General features: G+C 47.4%; 1 protein-coding gene and 1 long non-coding RNA gene across 5 annotated transcripts in view; both read right to left on the bottom strand.

Annotated features, from left to right (window-relative positions):
- Positions 1-24,143, bottom strand: part of PDZD11 (PDZ domain containing 11) — a 156,069-nt gene that overhangs the window by 81,682 nt on the left and 50,244 nt on the right. For 2 of the 4 annotated variants that reach the window (XM_063937389.1, XM_063937388.1), the window contains one exon: positions 6,007-6,063. The exons of the other annotated variants lie outside the window; for them this stretch is intronic. In XM_063937389.1, the coding sequence (XP_063793459.1) occupies positions 6,007-6,063 (57 nt within the window). The remainder of the gene's footprint in view (positions 1-6,006; positions 6,064-24,143) is intronic. 4 annotated transcript variants of the gene reach the window in all.
- On the bottom strand, positions 15,486-15,931 carry LOC134947742 (uncharacterized). The gene is made up of 2 exons (XR_010182738.1): positions 15,831-15,931; positions 15,486-15,748 (listed from the first exon to the last, which is right to left on the bottom strand). It is a non-coding gene; the product is annotated as an uncharacterized LOC134947742 (long non-coding RNA).

The following is a 24,143-nucleotide window of genomic DNA, read 5'->3' on the forward strand; positions in this document are numbered from 1 at the left end:
AACTCTGTTGGTGCACTCTCTCAGAAATGAGCTGATGTGGGAAAGCCTCATTGCACATACTCATCTGCAAGTGCAGATGTGTCTGAGATAAGTATGACTCTGCATTGCCTGTAGGTGCATATGGTTGGGCCCAAAACAAACGGGAGTGTGCAATCGGGCATACACATCAGATGATATGCATGGATTGCCGCTCCGATATGGAAAATCGTGCCAATATCGTCCAGATGTGTAGCCAGCCTTACATTCCAACACAGCAGTCAATGGAAAGTTAGGAGCCAGCAGTCATTGTACAGGCACACTGGGTACTTTGCTTCAAAGATTTGTTAAATCCCATATTAGCATGTTAAGTAATACAGTTTTACAAACAGTGAAGTTATAAAAAATAAGATTTTACTTACCGATAAATCTATTTCTCATAGTCCGTAGTGGATGCTGGGGACTCCGTCAGGACCATGGGGAATAGCGGCTCCGCAGGAGACAGGGCACAAAAGCAAGCTTTTAGGATCACATGGTGTGTACTGGCTCCTCCCCCTATGACCCTCCTCCAAGCCTCAGTTAGGTACTGTGCCCGGACGAGCGTACACAATAAGGAAGGATCTTGAATCCCGGGTAAGACTCATACCAGCCACACCAATCACACCGTACAACTTGTGATTTGAACCCAGTTAACAGTATGATAACAATGAAGTAGCCTCTAAAAAAGATGGCTCACAACAATAATAACCCGATTTTTTGTAACAATAACTATGTACAAGTAATGCAGACAATCCGCACTTGGGATGGGCGCCCAGCATCCACTACGGACTAGGAGAAATAGATTTATCGGTAAGTAAAATCTTATTTTCTCTAACGTCCTAGTGGATGCTGGGGACTCCGTCAGGACCATGCGGATTATACCAAAGCTCCCAAACGGGCGGGAGAGTGCGGATGACTCTGCAGCACCGAATGAGAGAACTCCAGGTCCTCCTCAGCCAGGGTATCAAATTTGTAGAATTTTGCAAACGTGTTTTGCCCCTGACCAAGTAGCTGCTCGGCAAAGTTGTAAAGCCGAGACCCCTCGGGCAGCCGCCCAAGATGAGCCCACCTTCCTTGTGGAATGGGCATTTACAGATTTTGGCTGTGGCAGGCCTGCCACAGAATGTGCAAGCTGAATTGTACTACAAATCCAACGAGCAATAGTCTGCTCAGAAGCAGGAGCACCCAGCTTTTTGGGTGCCTACAATATAAACAGCAAGTCAGACTTTCTGACTCCAGCCGTCCTGGAATTATATATATATATATATATATATATATATATATATATATATATATATATATATATATATTTTCAGGGCCCTGACAACGTCTAGCAACTTGGAGTCCTCCAAGTCCCTAGTAGCCGCAGGCACCACAATAGGTTGTTTCAGGTGAAACGCTGACACCACCTTAGGAAGAAACTGGGGACGAGTCCGCAGTTCTGCCCTGTCCGAATGGAAAATCAAATATGGGCTTTTGTAAGACAAAGCCGCCAATTTTGACAATCGCCTGGCCGAGGCCAGGGCCAACAGCATGGTCACTTTCCATGTGAGATATTTCAAATCCACAGATTTGAGTGGTTCAAACCAATATGATTTGAGGAATCCCAACACTACGTTGAGATCCCACGGTGCCACTGGAGGCACACAAGGGCTGTATATGCAATACTCCCTTGACAAACGTCTGGACTTCAGGAACTGAAGCCAATTCTTTCTGGAAGAAAATCTATAGGGCCGAAACTTGAACCTTAATGGACCCCAATTTGAGGCTCATAGACACTCCTGTTTGCAGGAAGTGCAGAAATCGACCTAGTTGAAATTTTTTCGTGGGGCCTTCCTGGCCTCACCCACGCAACATATTTTTACCACATGTGGTGATAACGTTGTGCGGTCACCTCCTTCCTGGCTTTGACCAGGGTAGGTATGACCTCTTCCGGAATGCCTTTTTCCTTAGGATCCGGCGTTCAAACCGCCATGCCGTCAAACTCAGTCGCGGTAAGTCTTGGAACAGACAAGGTCCATGCTGGAGCAGGTCCTTTCTTAAAGGCCGATGCCACGGTTCCTCTTGGAACAGACATGGTACTTGCTGAAAGCAAATCCCTTCTTAGCTCCCGAGGCCATTAGTCCTCTGTGAGCATCTCTTGAAGTTCCGGTTACCAAGTCCCTCTTGGCCAATCCGGAGCCACGAGTATAGTTCTTACTCCTCTATATCTTATAATTCTCAATACCTTGGTTATGAGAAGCAGAGGAGGGAACACATACACCGACTGTTACACCCACGGTGTTACCAGGACGTCCACAGCTATCGCCTGAAGGTCTCGTGACCTGGCGCAATACCTGTCCCATTTTTTGTTCGGGCGGGACGCCATCATGTCCACCTTTGGTCTTTCCCAACGGTTCACAATCATGCGGAAAACTTCCCGATGAAGTTCCCACTCTCCCGGGTGGAGGTCGTGCCTGCTGAGGAAGTCTGCTTCCCAGTCGTCCACTCCCGGAATGAACACTGCTGACAGTGCTATCACATGATTTTCCGCCTAGCGAAAAATCCTTGCAGTTTTGCCACTGCCCTCCTGCTTCTTGTGCCGCCCTTTCTGTTTACGTGGGCGACTGCCGTGATGTTATCCCACTGGATCAATACCGGCTGACCTTGAAGCAGAGGTCTTGCTAAGCTTAGAGCATTATAAATTTGCTCTTAGCTAAAGTATATTTATGTGGAGAGAATTCTCCAGACTTGATCACACTCCTTGTGTGACTGCTCCCCAGCCTCTCAGGCTGGCCTCCGTGGTCACCAGCATCCAATCCTGAATGCCGAATCTGCGGCCCTCTAGAAGATGAGCACTCTGTAATCACCACAGGAGAGACACCCTTGTCCTTGGATATAGGGTTATCCGCTGATGCATCTGAAGATGCGATCCGGACCATTTGTCCAGCAGATCCCACTGAAGAGTTCTTGCGTGAAATCTGCCGAATGGAAGCGCTTCGTAATAAGCCACCATTTTTACCAGGACTCTTGTGCAATGATGCACTGACACTTTTCCTGGTTTTAGGAGGATCCCGATTAGCTCGGATAACTCCCTGGCTTTCTCCTCTGGGAGAAACACCTTTTCCTGGACTGTGTCCAGAATCATCCCTAGGACCAGCAGACGTGTCGTCGGAACAACTGCGGTTTTGGAATATTTAGAATCCACCCGTGCTGTCGTAGAACTACTTGAGATAGTGCTACTCCAACCTCCAACTGTTCTCTGGACCTTGTTCTTATCAGGAGGTCGTCCATTTTCTTTGAAGACGAATCCTCCTTTCGGTCATTACCTTGGTAAGGACCCGGGGTGCCTTGGACAATCCAACGGCATCGTCTTGAAACTGATAGTGACAGTTCTGTACCACGAACCTGAGGTACCCTTGGTGAGAAAAGGCAAATTTTGGGACATGGAGGTAAGCATCCCTGATGTCCCGGGACACCATATAGTCCCCTTTCTTTGCTAGCACTGCTCTGAGTGACTCCATCTGGATTTGAACCCTTGCAAGTGTTCAAATTTTTCAGATTTAGAATAGGTCTCACCTAGCCTTCAGTACCACCATATAGTGTGGAGTAATACCCCTTTCCTTGTTGTCGGAGGGGTAATTTTATTATCACCTGCTGGGAATACAGCTTGTGAATTGTTTTCAATACTGCCTCCCTGTCGGAGGGAGACATTGGTACAGCAGACTACAGGAACCTGCGAGGGGGGAAACCTCTCGACATTCCAATCTGTACCCCTTGGATACTACTTGTAGGATCCAGGGGTCCTGTACGGTCCCAGCGTCATGCTGAGAACTTGGTAGAAGCGGTGGAGGGCTTCTGTTCCTGGGAATGGGCTGCCTGCTGCAGTCTTCTTCCCTTTCCTCTATCCCTGGGCAGATATGACTCTTATAGGGACGAAAGGACTGAGGCTGAAAAGACGGTGTCTTTTTCTGCAGAGATGTGACTTAGGGTAAAAAACGGTGGATTTTCCAGCAGTTGCCCTGGCCACCAGGTCCCATGGACCGACTTTATACGGCAATACATCTTTGTGCCGTTTGGAATCTGCATCACCTGACCACTGTAGTGTCCATAAACATCTTCTTGCAGATATGGACATCGCATTTACTCTTGATGCCAGAGTGCAAATATCCCTCTGCGCATCTCGCATATATAGAAATGCATCCTTTAAATGCTCTATAGTCAATAAAATACTGTCCCTGTCAAAGGTATCAATATTTTTAGTCAGGGAATCCGACCAAGCCACCTCAGCTCTGCACATCCAGGCTGAGGCGATCGCTGGTCGCAGTATAACACCAGCATGTGTGTGTATACTTTTTAGGATATTTTTCAGCCTCCTATCAGCTGGCTCCTTAAGTACGGCCCTATCCGTAGATGGTACCGCCACTTGTTCTGATAAGCGTGTGAGCGCCTTATCCACCCTGAGGGGTGTTTCCCACCGCGCCTTAACTTCTGGCGGGAAAGGGTATACCGCCAATAATTTTCTATCGGGGGAAACCCACGCATCATCACACACTTCATTTAATTTATCTGATTCAGGAAAAACTACAGGTAGTTTTTTCACCTCACACATAATACCCTTTTTTGTGGTACTTGGAGTATCAGAAATATGTAACACCTCCTTCATTGCCCTTAACGTGTGGCCCTAAAAGAAAATACGTTTGTTTCTTCACCGTCGACACTGAAATCAGTGTCCGTGTCTGGGTCTGTGTCGACCGACTGAGGTAAATGGGCATTTTACAGCCCCTGACGGTGTTTGAGACGCCGGGACAGATACTAATTTGTTCGCCGGCCCTCTCATGTCGTCAACCGGCTTGCAGCGTGTTGACATTGTCACGTAATTTCCATAAATAAGCCATCCATTCCGGTGTCGACTCCCTAGAGAGTGACATCACCATTACAGGCAATTTGCTCCGCCTCCTCACCAATATTTTCCTCATACATGTCGACACACACGTACCGACATACAGCACACACATAGGGAATGCTCTGATAGAGGACAGGACCCACTAGCCCTTTGGGGAGACAGAGGGAGAGTTTGCCAGCACACACCAAAACGCTATAATTATCCAGGAACAACCTTTATATAAGTGTTCCTTTTATAGCATTTTAATATATATACATATCGCCAAATCAGTGCCCCCCCTCTCTGTTTTAACCCTGTTTCTGTAGTGCAGTGCAGGGGAGATCATGGGAGCCTTCCCACCAGCCTTTCTGTGAGGGAAAATGGCGCTGTGTGCTGAGGAGAATAGGCCCCGCCCCCTTTTCGGCGGGCTTCTTCTCCGGAGTTTTAGATATCTGGCAGGGGTTAAATACATCCATATAGCCTCAAGGGCTATATGTGATGTATTTTTCGCCATACAGGTATTATACATTGCTGCCCAGGGCGCCCCCCCCCAGCGCCCTGCACCCTCCGTGACCGCTGTGTGAAGTGTGCTGACAACAATGGCGCACAGCTGCAGTGCTGTGCGCTACCTGATGAAGACTGAGAGTCTTCTGCCGCCTGGTTCCGGACCTCTTCATCTTCAGCATCTGCAAGGGGGGTCGGCGGCGCGGCTCCGGGACGAACCCCAGGGCGAGCCCTGTGTTCCGACTCCCTCTGGAGCTATGTCCAGTAGCCTAAGAATCCAATCCATCCTGCACGCAGGTGAGTTGAAAATCTCTCCCCTAAGTCCCTCGATGCAGTGAGCCTGTTGCCAGCAGGACTCACTGAAAATAAAGAACCTAAAAACTTTTTCTAAGCAACTCTTTAAGAGAGCCACCTAGATTGCACCCTTCTCGGCCGGGCACAAAAACCTAACTGAGGCTTGGAGGAGGGTCATAGGGGGAGGAGCCAGTACACACCATGTGATCCTAAAAGCTTGCTTTTGTGCCCTGTCTCCTGCGGAGCCGCTATTCCCCATGGTCCTGACGGAGTCCCCAGCATCCACTAGGACGTTAGAGAAATGTCAGTAAAGCTAAATTGGGGCATACCTTTGAAATAAAGATACCAAGCTGGGAAGCTTTTCCACCTCTGATATTAAATCCAAGCTACAGAGACAAATAAACAAAAAAGAAAACATTACTAAATACTGGAAGACACACCTGAATCTAGTTAAATAACTGCTGTTTATCTAGAAGTACAGCAAAGACTGAAATAGCCAAGCTCCCTGGCCCAGATGTCCGGATAAGTCACTGTTAAAAAAACTGCAAGGCCCAAATGTAACCGACTAGGGTCAGAAGTCCAGTGTAATTTTTTTTCTTTTTTCAAATTCACCTTTTCTTTAGCCTGAACAGATCATACTGGGCAGTGTAACTCTGACAATTATTATGTACATAGGGGGTAATTCCAAGTTGATCGCTGCAGGATTTTTTTTTAGCTATTGGGCAAAACCATGTGCACTGCAGGGGAGGCAGATATAACATGTGCAGAGAGAGTTAGATTTGGGTGGGGTGTATTCAAACTGAAATCTAAATTGCAGTGTAAAAATAAAGCAGCCATTATTTACCCTGCACAAAAACAAAATAACCCACCCAAATCTAACACTCTCTGCACATGTTATATCTGCCCCCCCTGCAGTGCACATGGTTTTGCCCAATTGCTATCAAACTTGCTGCTGCGATCAACTCAGAATTACCCCCATAGTTTGTCTTGTAGTACTGCCCTATACAGTATTTGCATTTTCTACATGTGACTAGTAAAATGGCAATCCTTTGATGTATGTAAAGGCAACATTTTCTAATAGGTGACGGGAGTCAGTATGATTTCCCGACAGTCGGGATCTCGGCAGACAAAATACTAACGCTGGAATCCAGACTTGTCAAAATCTCGACATTGAGCGTAGCGTGTCCCCTCGTAGGCTAGGTGGCAAGCCACACTATTATATTTCCCGTAGGGTGGTGGCGTGGACCACCAACCTAGTGGGAATACCGGCGGCGGTCGGGATTTCCACCGCAGGCCTTTTGACCGCTGTCGGGATTCCAGCGTCGGTATTTTGACCGCCGGGATCCCAACTGTGGGGAACTTAACAGCATCCCAGTGATGTATGTGTAGGCATTTTCTTATAGGTGATGTATGTATAGGCATTTTCTTATAGGTGATGTATGTGTAGGCATTTTCTTATAGGTGATGTATGTGTAGGCATTTTCTTATAGGTGATGTATTTATTATTTATTAACAGTTTCTTATATAGCGCAGCATATTCCATTGCGCTTTACAATTAGAACAACAGTAATAGAACAAAACTGGGTAAAAACAGACAGGTAGGAAAGCCCTGCTTGCAAGCTTACAATCTATGTGTAGGCATTTTCTTATAGGTGATGTATGCGTAGGCATTTTCTTATTGGTGATGTATGCATGTATAGGCATTTTCTTATAGGTGCTGTATGTACGTATAGGCATATTCTTATAGGTGATGTATGTACGTATAGGCATTTTCTTATAGGTGATGTATGTACGTATAGTCATATTCTTATAGGTGATGTATGTACGTATAGGTATATTCTTATAGGTGATGTATGTACGTATAGGCATATTCTTATAGGTGATGTATGTACGTATAGGCATTTTCTTATAGGTGATGTATGTGTAGGCATTTTCTTATAGGTGATGTATGCATGTATAGTAATTTTCTTATAGGTGATGTATGTACGTATAGGCATATTCATATAGGTGATTTAATCTGCAAATAGCTGAAAAATATCTGTAATGTATGGGCGCAGACTGATGGATTGGGGAGTCTTTAAATCTGGGAGAAAAAATAAATAAATGACTGAATTGGTTGGTTTCTTTTCTGTGAATGCTGATGTATGGGGGCTTTTAGTGCTAGAGCACCTAAATATCATCACTATGCAAATTCTGCACTCTGTTACATTTGATTCAAGACACACGTGTTCTGTTTAATAATGAGGAGACAAAAAAAAAGAAGAAGAATTTACTTACCGATAATTCTATTTCTCGTAGTCCGTAGTGGATGCTGGGGACTCCGTAAGGACCATGGGGAATAGCGGCTCCGCAGGAGACTGGGCACAAAAGTAAAGCTTTAGAACTACCTGGTGTGCACTGGCTCCTCCCCCTATGACCCTCCTCCAAGCCTCAGTTAGGATACTGTGCCCGGACGAGCGTACACAATAAGGAAGGATTTTGAATCCCGGGTAAGACTCATACCAGCCACACCAATCACACCATATAACTTGTGATCTAAACCCACTTAACAGCATGATAACAGAGGAGCCTCTAGAAAAGATGGCTCACTACAGCAATAACCCGATTTTTTGGTAACAATAACTATGTACCAGTATTGCAGGCAATCCGCACTTGGGATGGGCGCCCAGCATCCACTACGGACTACGAGAAATAGAATTATCGGTAAGTAAATTCTTATTTTCTCTGACGTCCTAGTGGATGCTGGGGACTCCGTAAGGACCATGGGGATTATACCAAAGCTCCCAAACGGGCGGGAGAGTGCGGATGACTCTGCAGCACCAAATGAGAGAACTCCAGGTCCTCCTCAGCCAGGGCATCAAATTTGTAGAATTTTACAAACGTATTTGCTCCTGACCAAGTAGCTGCTCGGCAAAGTTGTAAAGCCGAGACCCCTCGGGCAGCCGCCCAAGATGAGCCCACCTTCCTTGTGGAATGGGCTTTTACAGATTTTGGCTGTGGCAGGCCTGCCACAGAATGTGCAAGCTGAATTGTACTACAAATCCAACGAGCAATAGTCTGCTTAGAAGCAGGAGCACCCAGCTTGTTGGGTGCATACAGAATAAACAACGAGTCAGATTTTCTGACTCCAGCCGTCCTGGAAACCTATATTTCCAGGGCTCTGACAACGTCCAGCAACTTGGAGTCCTCCAAGTCCCTAGTAGCCGCAGGCACCACAATAGGCTGATTCAGGTGAAACGCTGAAAACCACCTTAGGGAGAAACTGAGGACAAGTCCTCAATTCCGCCCTGTCCGAATGGAAAATCAGATGAGGGCTTTTACAGGATAAAGCCGCCAATTCTGACACGCACCTGGCCCAGGCCAGGGCCAACAGCATGACCACTTTCCATGTGAGATATTTTAACTCCACATATTTAAGTGGTTCAAACCAATGTGACTTTTGGAACCCAAAAACTACATTTAGATCCCAAGGTGCCACTGGAGGCACAAAAGGAGGCTGTATATACAGTACCCCTTTCACAAACGTCTGAACTTCAGGGACTGAAGCTAGTTCTTTTTGGAAGGAAATTGACAGGGCCGAAATTTGAACCTTAATGGACCCCCATTTCAGGCCCATAGACACTCCTGTTTGCAGGAAATGTAGGAATTGACCTAGTTGAAAAATTCCTCCGTCGGGGCCTTACTGGCCTCGCACCACGCAACATATTTTCGCCAAATGCGGTGATAATGTCTTGCGGTTATATCTTTCCTGGCTTTGATCAGGATAGGAATGACTTCATCCGGAATGCCTTTCTCCTTCAGGATCCGGCGTTCAACCGCCATGCCGTCAAACGCAGCCGCGGTAAGTCTTGGAACAGACAGGGTCCTTGCTGGAGCAGGTCCCTTCTTAGAGGTAGAGGCCACGGATCCTCCGTGAGCATCTCTTGAAGTTCCGGTTACCAAGTCCTTCTTGGCCAATCCGGAGCCACGAATATAGTGCTTACTCCTCTCCATCTTATAATTCTCAGTACCTTGGGTATGAGAGGCAGAGGAGGGAACACATACACTGACTGGTACACCCACTGTGTTACCAGAGCGTCTACAGCTATTGCCTGAGGGTCCCTTGACCTGGCGCAATACTTGTCGAGTTTTATAAACATGCGGAAGACTTCTGGGTGAAGTCCCCACTCTTCCGGGTGGAGGTCGTGTCTGCTGAGGAAGTCTGCTTCCCAGTTGTCCACTCCCGGAATGAATACTGCTGACAGTGCTATCACATGATTTTCCGCCCAGCGAAGAATCCTTGCAGCTTCTGCCATTGCCCTCCTGCTTCTTGTGTCACCCTGTCTGTTTACGTGGGTGACTGCCGTGATGTTGTCCGAATGGATCAACTCCGGGTGACCTTAAAGCAGAGGTCTTGCTGATCTTAGAGCATTGTAAATGGCCCTTAGCTTCAGGATATTTATGTGAAGTGATGTCTCCAGGCTTGACCATAAGCTCTGGAAATTCCTTCCCTGTGTGACTGCTCCCCAGCCTCGAAGGCTGGCATCCGTGGTCACCAGGACCCAGTCCTGAATGTGCGGCCCTCTAGAAGATGAGCACTCTGCATCCACCACAGGAGAGACACCCTTGTGCTTGGTGACAGAGTTATCCGCTGATGCATCTGAAGATGCGACCCGGACCATTTGTCCAGCAGGTCCCACTGGAAAGTTCTTGCGTGGAATCTGCCGAATGGGATTGCTTCGTAGGAAGCCACCATTTTTCCCAGAACCATTTCATTGATGTACTGAGACTTGGCTCGGTTATAGGAGGTTCCCGACTAGCTCGGATAACTCCCTGACTTTCTCCTCCGGGAGAAACACCTTTTTCTGGACTGTGTCCAGGATCATCCCTAGGAACAGAAGACGAGTCGTCGGAATCAGCTGCGATTTTGGAATATTGAGAATCCAATCGTGCTGCCGCAACACTACCTGAGATAGTGCTACACCGACCTCCAACTGTTCCCTGGATCTTACCCTTATCAGGGAATCGTCCAAATAAGGGATAACTAAAATTCCCTTTCTTCGAAGGAGTATCATCATTTCGGCCATTACCTTGGTAAAGACCCGGGGTGCCGTGGACCATCCATACGGCAGCGTCTGAAACTGATAGTGACAGTTCTGTACCATAAACCTGAGGTACCCTTGGTGAGAAGGGTAAAATTGGGACATGAAGGTAAGCATCCTTGATGTCCCGAGACATCATGTAGTCCCCTTCTTCCAGGTTCGCAATCACTGCTCTGAGTGACTCAATCTTGAATTTGAACCTCCGTATGTAAGTGTTCAAGATTTTAGATTTAGAATCGGTCTCACCGAGCCGTCCGGCTTCGGTACCACAACAGTGTGGAATAATACCCCGTTCCCTGTTGCAGGAGGGGTACCTTGATTATCACCTGCTGGGAATACAGCTTGTGAATGGCTTCCAAAACTGCCTCCCTGTCAGAAGGAGACATCGGTAAAGCCGACTTTAGGAAACGGCGAGGGGGAGACGTCTCGAATTCCAATTTGTACCCGAGATATCACCTAAAGGATCCAGGGGTCTACTTGCGAGTGAGCCCACTGTGCGCTGAAATTCATTGAGACGGGCCCCCACCGTGCCTGATTCTGCTTGTAAAGCCCCAGCGTCATACAGAGGGCTTGGCAGAGGCGGGAGAGAGCTTCTGTTCCTGGGAACTGGCTGATTTCTGCAGCCTTTTTCCTCTCCCTCTGTCACGGGGCAGAAATGAGGAACCTTTTGCCCGCTTGCCCACGAAAAGACTGCGCCTGATAATACGGCGTCTTCTTATGTTGAGAGGCGACCTGGGGTACAAACGTGGATTTCCCAGCTGTTGCCGTGGCCACCAGGTCTGAAAGACCGACCCCAAATAACTCCTCCCCTTAATAAGGCAATACTTCCAAATGCCGTTTGGAATTCGCATCACCTGACCACTGTCGTGTCCATAACCCTCTACTGGCAGAAATGGATAACGCACTTAGACTTGATGCCAGTCGGCAAATATTCCGCTGTGCATCACGCATATATAGAAATGCATCTTTTAAATGCTCTATAGGCAATAATATACTGTCCCTATCTAGGGTATCAATATTTTCAGTCAGGGAATCCGACCACGCCAACCCAGCACTGCACATCCAGGCTGAGGCGATTGCTGTTCGCAGTATAACACCAGTATGTGTGTAAATACCTTTTAGGATACCCTCCTGCTTTCTATCAGCAGGATCCTTAAGGGCGGCCATCTCAGGAGAGGGTAGAGCCCTTGTTCTTACAAGCGTGTGAGCGCTTTATCCACCCTAGGGGGTGTTTCCCAACGCACCCTAACCTCTGGCGGGAAAGGATATAATGCCAATAACATTTTAGAAATTATCAGTTGTTATCGGGGGAAACCCACGCATCATCACACACCTCATTTAATTTCTCAGATTCAGGAAAACTACAGGTAGTTTTTCCTCACCGAACATAATACCCCTTTTTGGTGGTACTCGTATTATCAGAAACGTGTAAAACATTTTTCATTGCCTCAATCATGTAACGTGTGGCCCTACTGGAAGTCACATTTGTCTCTTCACCGTCGACACTGGAGTCAGTATCCGTGTCGGCGTCTATATCTGCCATCTGAGGTAACGGGCGCTTTAGAGCCCCTGACGGCCTATGAGACGTCTGGACAGGCACAAGCTGAGTAGCCGGCTGTCTCATGTCAACCACTGTCTTTTATACAGAGCTGACACTGTCACGTAATTCCTTCCAACAGTTCATCCACTCAGGTGTCGACCCCCTAGGGGGTGACATCACTATTACAGGCAATCTGCTCCGTCTCCACATCATTTTTCTCCTCATACATGTCGACACAAACGTACCGACACACAGCACACACACAGGGAATGCTCTGATAGAGGACAGGACCCCACTAGCCCTTTGGGGAGACAGAGGGAGAGTTTGCCAGCACACACCAGAGCGCTATATATATACAGGGATAACCTTATATAAGTGTTTTTCCCCTTATAGCTGCTGTATTTTTAATACTGCGCGTAATTAGTGCCCCCTCTCTTTTTTAACCCTTTCTGTAGTGTAGTGACTGCAGGGGAGAGCCAGGGAGCTTCCCTCCAACGGAGCTGTGAGGGAAAATGGCGCCAGTGTGCTGAGGAGATAGGCTCCGCCCCCTTCTCGGCGGCCTTATCTCCCGTTTTTCTGTGTATTCTGGCAGGGGTTAAATTCATCCATATAGCCCAGGAGCTATATGTGATGCATTTTTTTGCCATCCAAGGTGTTTTTATTGCGTCTCAGGGCGCCCCCCCCCCCCAGCGCCCTGCACCCTCAGTGACCGGAGTGTGAAGTGTGCTGAGAGCAATGGCGCACAGCTGCAGTGCTGTGCGCTACCTTGTTGAAGACAGGACGTCTTCTGCCGCCGATTTTCCGGACCTCTTCTGTCTTCTGGCTCTGTAAGGGGGCCGGCGGCGCGGCTCTGGGACCTATCCATGGCTGGGCCTGTGATCGGTCCCTCTGGAGCTAATGTCCAGTAGCCTAAGAAGCCCAATCCACTCTGCACGCAGGTGAGTTCGCTTCTTCTCCCCTTAGTCCCTCGATGCAGTGAGCCTGTTGCCAGCAGGTCTCACTGAACATAAAAAACCTAAAACTAAACTTTTCACTAAGCAGCTCAGGAGAGCCACCTAGTGTGCACCCTTCTCGTTCGGGCACAAAAATCTAACTGAGGCTTGGAGGAGGGTCATAGGGGGAGGAGCCAGTGCACACCAGGTAGTTCTAAAGCTTTACTTTTGTGCCCAGTCTCCTGCGGAGCCGCTATTCCCCATGGTCCTTACGGAGTCCCCAGCATCCACTAGGACGTCAGAGAAAAAAAGAATAACAACAACGTACAAAATAATAGCATCCCACAATATAAGGCCAACCTAATCATTAATGTAATACATAAAAGGCTTGGAACCACAGACTGTAAACCCTGATCTACTATCTTTAATCACACTGCTGCTGGCTAAGCATATTCTTCTGTAATGATCATAGGCTTTTATAGTATATTCTAGGAATGGAGGAGGGGGACGGGACACAAAAACTATTTTCTTGGTTTCCCATACAGAAGGAACATGACAGGGGTGCTCCTATACTTTCTGCTTTAGCTACTACACCATTTGCGGCCTACATATGGCAAGACTTCCATTATTGTACTATTTTGAAATCTTGCCTGTAAGTTCCTTTTTAAGGACATGAAAAACCTGCAGGGTCATAAACTGCTTTATTTAGGAAGGTCAACACCTAAGATATCAAAAGCATTGACGAAGTTAGAGGATAGTGGAGTTGCCAAATAGTCTCTAAATGAATGAGAACTCGCATATTGCAATCTTACAGTCGTGTTACACAACACAGGCGTGCCGTGGTGGGACTCCCGCGAACATGCGTCTTAGTCGCAAAGTAATGCAATAGCATGAGAAGACCCTGATTAAAAGGATATGCAGCATGCCTATATTCTGTGTGTGACTGCAACTGTATTTGCATACAAAATGCTATGGCTACAGTGTTTTCCTGGAAAACACTGTACCGTGGCATTTCGGATACCATAAAGCCATACACCATTAAAGATATAGGGGGTCATTCCGACCCATTCGCACGCGTTTCTTCGCTGCGGTGCGAACGGGTAGGAACTGCGCATTTGCGGCGCCCGCAATCCCCACGCGTGTCGTTGCCTAGCGACAGCCGTCGCCGGAAAACGAGAGAAGAAAGTGATCGGTAGCACTATCGCAAGAAGACTGACAGCGGGGAGGCGTATCGGGGTAGATATGCACCGTTTTCCGGGCGTGGAGATCCGAACGCAGGCGTGTCCAGGTGTTTGGAGTGCGGATGTCAGACGTCAATTCCGGGACCTTCGATGCTGGATACGTCGCACAGGGTAAGTAAGTCTGACCCTGGTCATGTTTTGCAGGAAACTTTTTTAGCATAGTAGGGCTGCACAAGCGATCGCAGCCCTGCTATGCTAAATACACTCACCCATAGGTGGCGTCAAGTTGATGGCACGGGCAGCAAAAAGTTGCTACGTGCGATCAACTCGGAATGAGGGCCATAGTTAGCTGGATAGAACGGCAGCTGATCGGTGTGTAGGAGCAAACAATTTGTTTGATCCCACATGCAGAATAGTGGCAAATAACGGTTGGTCCAACAGGTTCAATGTTTGATTTTTCCCCCAACTAAATATTCCAGCGTAGGGGAAACTTTTCCCCAACGGAACAATTAGTAGGCGAACACTGGTCGCTAGTGTATGCCTACTTTTGATATACTGCTGCTGCAGCAGCAGCAGGTGTTAGGGGAGCAGTGCGTCTCTGAGCACTCTCCTCTCTCTCTGCACTCTCACAGCAGCTGTGTGTGTGTGTGTGTGTGTGTGTGTGTGTGTGTGTGTTTACTGATATCCACCCCAGCCCCAATACTTGTTCAAAATGATCCTAAAATGAATATTTGACTATTTTAACCATCATTTATGGTAGAAAGAATACAACTCTGAATACGTCAGCCGGCTGTTCCAGGTGCCGGAATGCTGCGCAAAGTACATTAGCCAGTCATTCTGGGAGACAGAACAGCACGTTATGTTATCCACTTATTCCAGGTACCAGAATGGGACACTGATCACCTCAGACAGTCGTTTCAGCCCATAAAGTACCTGACAACCTCTCCATCACCCTGAATTTGGGGTAACCAGACTAGTGCTGGTTATAAATGGTTGGGAGCCCAACACACTTGTATTTATTTAGATTTTTACCAGCACCTTCATTTTAAAAAGTAATAACTGCACATGCAGACGTTCAACATTTTAACAAACATTTATTTATTTATTTAAAAACACTGTCCGCCTACTTCTGTAGCATCACACATTTGTCAGAAATTGGCTGGACTAATGAAACAGTTGGTTAGGTGTGTGGAGCATCGTTTTAGTTGGAGAGAAAAGTTGGACGGTTGGTCAGTTGTAGGGGTTGGAGGAAAGTTGGTCTGTGGCCAGCTTATAAGAACGCTTTTATTGTCCCAATGTGTCCTCCAATATAGGTACAGACCTTCCACATCTCCACCCTGCAATTAAAAAGGTCATACAAATGTGGACCTAAGTGTCTGGTATTTGTTTCAGCACTGATTTACACTTCCCATTACTTACAAAAAACAGGTTCCATTTTAAGATGGTGGTCATATAGCGGATTTGTCCATTTTAGTAATGAGTTTGGGGAGCGGGGCTCCCTGAATTGCTGTGGCTGGGCTGCTGTGAAGTGGAATATTATAACAATTTAGCACTTTAACACATTTCAGCATTTAAATTTTTACCTCTTTCCTATGTAACTTTTTAAAACACAGCTTTTGCTTCTCTCTTATTAACACTTACTAAGACCTGTCCTGGGGTCGTTGGTGGGATTCCACATCCTGGATTTATCCTTAGTGTTAGGGACCCACCAGAGATGAGGTCATCTGGACCAGTGTTTATTGGCCAAAAAGTATGCAGAGAACCTCTATTTTGCTGTAGGGTAAAGCTCATTATAATAATTTTGAATAGCAGTGCTTGGTACTGTGGAGTATGCAATGGCATTATAGTTCTCTTATTTTTCAAACACAGCCTGTAACATGGCAGTCAGGAGCGGAGTGGCAGGTACTTTATCTTTCTCCAAGGGTCAGTATATAGAACCCTATGTTCCATAGAGACTAGACCACCCTAGAAAGCCCTTAGAAGCGGAGACCAAACTAAGAAATCCTTGTTTCCGCTGTACCCAAAGATATCAACACCCCACTTACTTCCAGCAAAATACAACTGTATCGTAGACACTAGTCAGATAAGACTTTGAATATGGCAACTGGGGGCAGACAGTGACGTCCATGGCAGAGGAGATCTTAAGAGTATGATTACAAAGTTCTATACAGATTGTAGTACAGTATATTGGTTTATATATAAACTATGGTCCCTAAAGGAACTGCAGTGTGTTGGGAGAAAAGAGGATTTTGGTACTTACCGATAAATCCATTTCTCTGAATCCTCTAGGGGACACTGGAGTCCTATACTGTAGGGGTGTGAAGCTAGCAACCGGAGGTGTGGCACAATCTAAAAATTAGCATCGTCTGCACAGCCGGCTCCTCCCCCTTCACATCCCTCAGTTTGGAAAATTTGACTGAGAGAACAGAACATGGGCCCTCATTCCGAGTTGTTCGCTCGCAAGCTGCTTTTAGCAGCTTTGCACACGCTAAGCCGCCGCCTACTGGGAGTGAATCTTAGCATAGTAAAATTGCGAACGAAAGAATCTCAAAATTGCGATTACACACCGCTTAGCAGTTTCTGAGTAGCTTCAGTTCAGTGCTTGTCGTTCCTGGTTTGACGTCACAAACACACCCAGCGTTCGCCCAGACACTCCCCCGTTTCTCCAGCCACTCCCGCGTTTTTCCCGGAAACGGTAGCGTTTTTTCACACACACCCATAAAACGGCCTGTTTCCGCCCAGAAAAACCCACTTCCTGTCAATCACATTACGATCACCAGAACGAAGAAAAAAACGTGAGTAAAATTCCTAACTGCATAGCAAATTTACTTGGCGCAGTCGCACTGCGGACATTGCGCATGCGCATTCGCGACTAATCGCTCCGTTGCGAAAAAAAAATAACGAGCGAACAACTCGGAATGACCCCCATGATACTATAGCACATGGCGAGGAACCGAACCGTACAACATATCAAACAGCATCCAAGAAACTCTTAACAGAAAAACTAACGCTGTTTGCACGAATTATTTGAACAAGAACCTTGAACACAGCAGGTTGACAGCACCAAGGCGGGCGTCCAGTGTCTCCTAGAGGATTCAGAGAAATGGATTTATCGGTAAGTACCTCTTTTCTCTTTCATCCACTAGGGGACACTGGAGTCCTATACAGTAGGGGACGTCCCAAAGTTATCCCCCAGGGAGGGAGTGCTGTCGGTGGCCTGCAAAACTAAACGTCCGAACTTAGAGTCCCCGGATGCAAAGGTATCAAACTTGTAAAATTTTGCGAACGTGTGGGCTGAGGACCACGTCGCCGCTCTGCAAAGTTGAGTAGTGTAAGCACCCCTGGCAGCCGCCCATGAGGCACCCACTGATCGGGTGGTATGAGCACCCGTCTAAACCGGAACCTGTTTGCCACAGGAAATATAAGCTTGCCGAATGGCAAGTCTAATCCATCTAAACAAAGACTGCTTAGATGCTGGCCAACCGTTCTTTGGTCCATTATAAAGAACAAACAAATGGTCAGACTTTCTGAAGGATGACGCACCTTGTACGTATACCCGTAAAGCTCGGACAACATCCAAGGACACATCCCCATCTGCAAGACCCTGGAAAGATGGGACTACAATTGGCTGGTTTACGTGAAACCCAGAAACAACTTTAGGAAGGAAATCTGCTCTTGTACAGAGTTCTGCCCTATCCTCATGAAAAATTAAAAAGGGACTCTTACACGATAAGGCTCCCAACTCAGAAACCCGCCTGGCCGAAGCCAAGGCAAGCAATAATGTGACCTTCCAAGAGAGATATTTCAGGTCTGTTCTTGCTAACGGCTCAAAAGATGGTGATCTCAAAAATTCCAACACAAAATTTAAGTCCCATGGCGCAGTGGGAGGACAAAAAGGGGGTTGTATCCTCAGAACACCCTGTAAAAAGGTTTGAACCTCTGGCAAGGATGCTAACCGCTGTTGAAATAGGACAGAGAGCGCAGAAATTTGAACCTTCAGAGAGCCCAGCCCCAGTTCTACATCTAGACTGGCCTGAAGGAAAAGTAGAAGTCTGGATAAGTGGAAGTTTGTCGAATTCCACCCACGTTTTTGACACCAGGCCATGTACCTCTTCCAAATCCTGTAGTAGTGCATGTCTGTGACCGGCTTCCTAGCGGAAATCGTAGGAATGGCTGTTCTTGGTATCCCTCTGTTTCTTAAGATCCGGGTTTCAATAGCCACGCCGTTAAACGCAGCCTGTTCAGGTCTGGGTGTTGGAACGGTCCCTGAAACAGCAGGTCCTCTCTCTGAGGTAACCGCCAAGGATCGTCCACTAGTAACCCTGGCAGGTCTGAGTACCAACTCCTGCAGGGACAATCTGGTGTGATTAGAAATCGCCCAAACTTGTTCTCGTTTCAACCTTTTCAGAACCCTGGGTATGAGTGGGAAAGGTGGAAAAATGTAAACCCTCCTGTAACACCAAGGAAGTGTTACTGCGTCCACTCCTTCTGCTGCTGGATCTCTTGTCCTGGACACATATCTGGGCAGCTGATGGTTTTGCAAAGACGCCATTAAGTCGACTTGAGGTAGACCCCATCTCCTCACCACCATGTCGAAAAACCGCAGATGTAGGCACCACTCACTCGGATGCATGTCCTGGCGACTGAGATAATCTGCTTCCCAGTTCTCCACACCTGGAATGAACACTGCCGAGAGGATGATGTTTCGCTTTTCTGCCCACAACAAGATCTTTGTGGCTTCCTTTTAACGCCATCCTGCTCTTTGTTCCTCCTTGATGGTTCATGTAAGCCTTCGTCGTGACATTGTCTGACTGTATCTTTATGTGTTGACCCATGACTAGGTCTTCGGCTAAGAGAAGCGCATTGTAAACTGCTCTCAGTTCGAGAATGTTTATTGGTAGGCTGATCTCCAGTAACGTCCATCTGCCTTGAAACTGATGTTCTTCTAAGACGGCACCCCAGCCTCTGAGACTGGCGTCCGTTGTCAGGATCCTCCAATCACAAATGCTGAATCTCTTGCCTGCTGCGAGATTCTTGTGCAATGACCACCAAATTAAGGAGGTTCGTATGCGCGGTGGAAGTCGGATTCTCCAATGCAGCAGCCAGTGTGAACCTGCTCCCTGAGCAATGAGGTTCATCTGGAATGGTCGGGAATGAAGTCTGCCCTATTGGAGAGCTTCGAACGACGCCACCATCTTCCCGAGAAGTTGCACACAGAGGTGTAGAGAGACCGTTTGTGTCCTCAGTATCTGAGCCACTAATCTTTGTAGGTCCTGGACTTTGTTCTCTGGTAGGAATACTCTAAATTTGTACTGTGTCCAAGATGAGACCGAGGAATTGAATCCGCTGAGTTGACATGAGGTTGGATTTCTGGAAATTCCCAATCCACCCATGTTGAATGAGAAATTGATGAGATGTCTGAACATCCTTTATCAGCTGTTCCTGAGATGATGCTTTGAACAGTAGATCGTCTAGAGAAGGTATAATCGTGACTCACGACAGTCTCAATCCTGCAACCATGAATGCCATGATCTTCGTAAAGATTCTTGGGGCTGATGATAGACCGAACGGCAAGGCCCTGAATTGGTAGTGATCCGTCACCAGTGCGGACCTTAAGTAAGCCAGGTGAGGAGTCCAGATTGGGATATGCAGATATGCATCCTTTATGTCCATGGATACCATGAACTCGCCTTGTTCCAAGCCTGCAATGACCGACTGGATTGATTCCCGTCTGGCTTTGGCACAACAAAAAGATTGGAATAGAAACCCGTTCCTCTCTGAGAGGCGGGAACTGGAATAACGACCTCTGACCGTAGCAATTTTTGAATCGCTATCAGTAGTGCTTTTGCTTTCTGAGGACACCGAGGCAATCCCTTTATAAAAAACTGACTGTGAGGCCTCTGTTGAAAATCTACTTTGTACCCCTGGGAGATTATGTTGTTTATCCAAAGTTCTGGTGAGGTTTTGGCTCAGATGTCCTGAAAACCTTCCAGACGTGCGCCCACCAAGGGGGACCCCAGGGGAGCTGGTAGGCCGTCATGCCACGGTTTTATCAGCAGGTTTATCCTGCTTTCTGGTTGCTGCCTGTGAGCGGCCTCTACCTCTGCCCCCACGTACTTGTGTACCGAAACCTCTTCCTCGGGCTCGAAAAAACTGAGATCTAAATGAATTAAACGCTGGTCCCGAATAACCTCTCCTAACCTGTGGAATGGCTCTCATATAAGTAGGCAGAAAGGTGGACATCCCTGCTGTAGCTTGCGAAATCCACTTGTCCAACTCTGGACCAAAAAGCATCTCACCCCCAAAGGGGATGGATTCTACCGCCTTCTTGGTGTCAGAGTCTGCTTGCCATTCTCTGAGCCATAAAATCCGTCTAGCCGATATGGCTGATGCAGAGATGCGTGATGCTATCCTGCTAATATCCTTAGAGGCTTGACACAAGTATGAAGCCGATTCCCGAATGTGTTCTGCCAGTTGGATAATTTCTTCCAAGCTATTTTCCTCCTCGATAGCCTGTACAATACGTCCAGACCATGCTCCCATGGCCTTGTTAACCCAAGCACAGACGATCGTAGGCCTCTGTGCTGCACCAGCTGCTACAAAAATTGACTTAAAAGATGCGTCAAACTTATCCTTTAAAGTCGTTACATTAGGAATTGGTAAGATTGTTTTCTTTGACAACATTCCTAGGGAAGCATCCACTACTGGTGGAGTCCCCCACTTATCCATTACACCTTTAAGGAAGGGGTAAGTTACTTGAAACTGCTTCGGAAATTGAAAACGTTTATCAGGGTTCTTCCAAGCCTCCTCCATTTGAGATTGGAGAGATTTAGGAATGGAAAACATTGCTGAACGCGGTTTTTGGGATTCGAATAACTCAAAATCCTCTGGCTCCTTAACTTCTTCTACTTTAAAGTTTAGGATCTCTTTTACTGCGTCAATTAAGGAGTCCAAACCCAAGATTGCGGTGTCCTCTTCCTGAGAATCGGCATCTAGGTTAGATTCAATCAACTCACCTTCCTCTGTGTCAATAATAAGACCCTCTTCCTCTTCTGATTCAGGTACAATAGGAAGAGATCTTGTAACGGTCTTGCGCACAGTCGTTTCTGCTTGTGTGGGCGGTGTTATCCGGATGAGAAATTCCTCCATTGTCTTTGAGAATCCCTCAGCCCATTCCGATTGCTGCTTGCGTGTTTCTGCCATCTCCTTGGAGATTCTATCTGCAAGGTTTTCTTCCCATGCCCTAGACGGAGCACTGCTCCTAGGTGAGGCGTCCTTGGCTAAGCAGGAGTCGCACACCCCGGAGCTGCCAACCCGTGTGCTCTTCTTGTTACATTTCATACAAACATAATAGGTCTTGGTTGGTGCTTTAGACATGCTGTTTAAGCCCCCTACCAGGGTACTACACAGCACTTTCACCCTTTAAACTAGGAACAGAAAGACTGTGAAAGATGACGGAAGCAAAGGTATCGGATCCGGCTGGCAATAGTTTTCCCTTCCTTATATTGCCAAAGGAAACGGATAAAAAAATAATAATAATAAATAAGATTTTACTCACCGGTAAATCTATTTCTCGTAGTCCAGAGTGGATGCTGGGACTCCGTAAGGACCATGGGGAATAGCGGCTCCGCAGGAGACTGGGCACAACTAAAGAAAGCTTTAGGACTACCTGGTGTGCACTGGCTCCTCCCACTATGACCCTCCTCCAGACCTCAGTTAGGATACTGTGCCCGGAAGAGCTGACACAATAAGGAAGGATTTTGAATCCCGGGTAAGACTCATACCAGCCACACCAATCACACCGTATAACTCGTGATACTATACCCAGTTAACAGTAAGAAATATAACCGAGCCTCTCAACAGATGGCTCAACAATAACCCTTTAGTTAGGCAATAACTATAAACAAGTATTGCAGACAATCCGCACTTGGGATGGGCGCCCAGCATCCACTACGGACTACGAGAAATAGATTTACCGGTGAGTAAAATCTTATTTTCTCTGACGTCCTAAGTGGATGCTGGGACTCCGTAAGGACCATGGGGATTATACCAAAGCTCCCAAACGGGCGGGAGAGTGCGGATGACTCTGCAGCACCGAATGAGCAAACTCTAGGTCCTCCTCAGCCAGGGTATCAAACTTGTAGACTCTTGCAAAAATGTTTGAACCCGACCAAGTAACAGCTCGGCAAATTTGTAAAGCCGAGACCCCTCGGGCAGCCGCCCAAGAAGAGCCCACTTTCCTTGTGGAATGGGCTTTTACAGATTTAGGGTGCGGCAGTCCAGCCGCAGAATGTGCAAGTTGAATCGTGCTACAGATCCAGCGAGCAATAGTCTGCTTAGAAGCAGGAGCACCCAGCTTGTTGGGTGCATACAAGATAAATAGCGAGTCAGTTTTCTGACTCCAGCCGTCCTGGAAACATATACTTTTCAGGGCCCTGACTACGTCCAGTAACTTGGAATCCTCCAAGTCCCAAGTAGCCGCAGGCACCACAATAGGTTGGTTCACATGAAAAACTGATACCACCTTAGGAAGGAATTGGGAACGAGTCCTCAATTCCGCCTTATCCATATAAAAAATCAGATAAGGGCTTTTGCATGACAAAGCCGCCAATTCTGATACACGCCTGGCCGACGCCAAGGCCAACAGCATGACCACTTTCCACGTGAGGTATTGTAGCTCAACGGATTTAAGTGGCTCAATCCAATGCGACTTCAGGAAATCCAACACCACGTTGAGATCCCACTGTGCCACTGGAGGCACAAACGGGGGCTGACTATGCAGCACTCCCTTAACAAAAGTCTGAACTTCAGGCAGTGAAGCCAGTTCTATTTTGGAAGAAAATCGATAGAGCCGAAATCTGGACCTTAATGGAACCCAATTTTAGGCCCATAGTCACCCCTGACTGTAGGAAGTGCAGAAATCGACCTAGCTGAAATTCCTCCTTTGGGGCCTTCCTGGCTCACAGCACGCAACATATTTCCGCCATATGCGGTGATAATGGTTTGCGTTCACTTCTTTCCTAGCTTTAATTAGCGTAGGGATAACTTCCTCCGGAATGCCCTTTTCCTTCAGGATCCGGCGTACAACCGCCATGCCGTCAAACGCAGCCGCGGTACATCTTGGAACAGACAGGCCCCCTGCTGCAGCAGGTCCTGTCTGAGCGGCAGAGGCCATGGGTCCTCTGAGATCATTTCTTGGAGTTCTGGGTACCAAGCTCTTTTTGGCCAATCCGGAACAATGAGTATAGTTCTTACTCCTCTCCTTCTTATTATTCTCATTACCCTGGGTAAGAGAGGCAGAGAAGGTAACACATACACCGACTGGTACACCCACGGTGTTACCAGAGCGTCCACAGCTATCGCCCGAGGGTCCCTTGACCTGGCGCAATATTGAGGCGGGACGCCATCATGTCCACCTGTGGCCTTTCCCAACGGTGTACAATCATTTGGAAGACTTCTGGATGAAGTCCCCACTCTCCCGGGTGGAGGTCGTGTCTGCTGAGAAAGTCCGCTTCCCAGTTGTCCACTCCGGGAATGAACACTGCTGACAGTGCTAACACATGATTCTCCGCCCATCGGAGAATCCTTGTGGCTTCTGCCATCGCCATCCTGCTTCTTGTGCCGCCCTGTCGGTTTACATGAGCGACCGCCGTGATGTTGTCTGACTGGATCAGCACCGGCCGGTGTTGAAGCAGGGTCTAGCCTGACGTAGGGCATTGTAAATGGCCCTTA

The sequence above is a fragment of the Pseudophryne corroboree genome, chromosome 8 (genome assembly GCF_028390025.1).
Source record: "Pseudophryne corroboree isolate aPseCor3 chromosome 8, aPseCor3.hap2, whole genome shotgun sequence".
NCBI lineage: Eukaryota > Metazoa > Chordata > Amphibia > Anura > Myobatrachidae > Pseudophryne > Pseudophryne corroboree.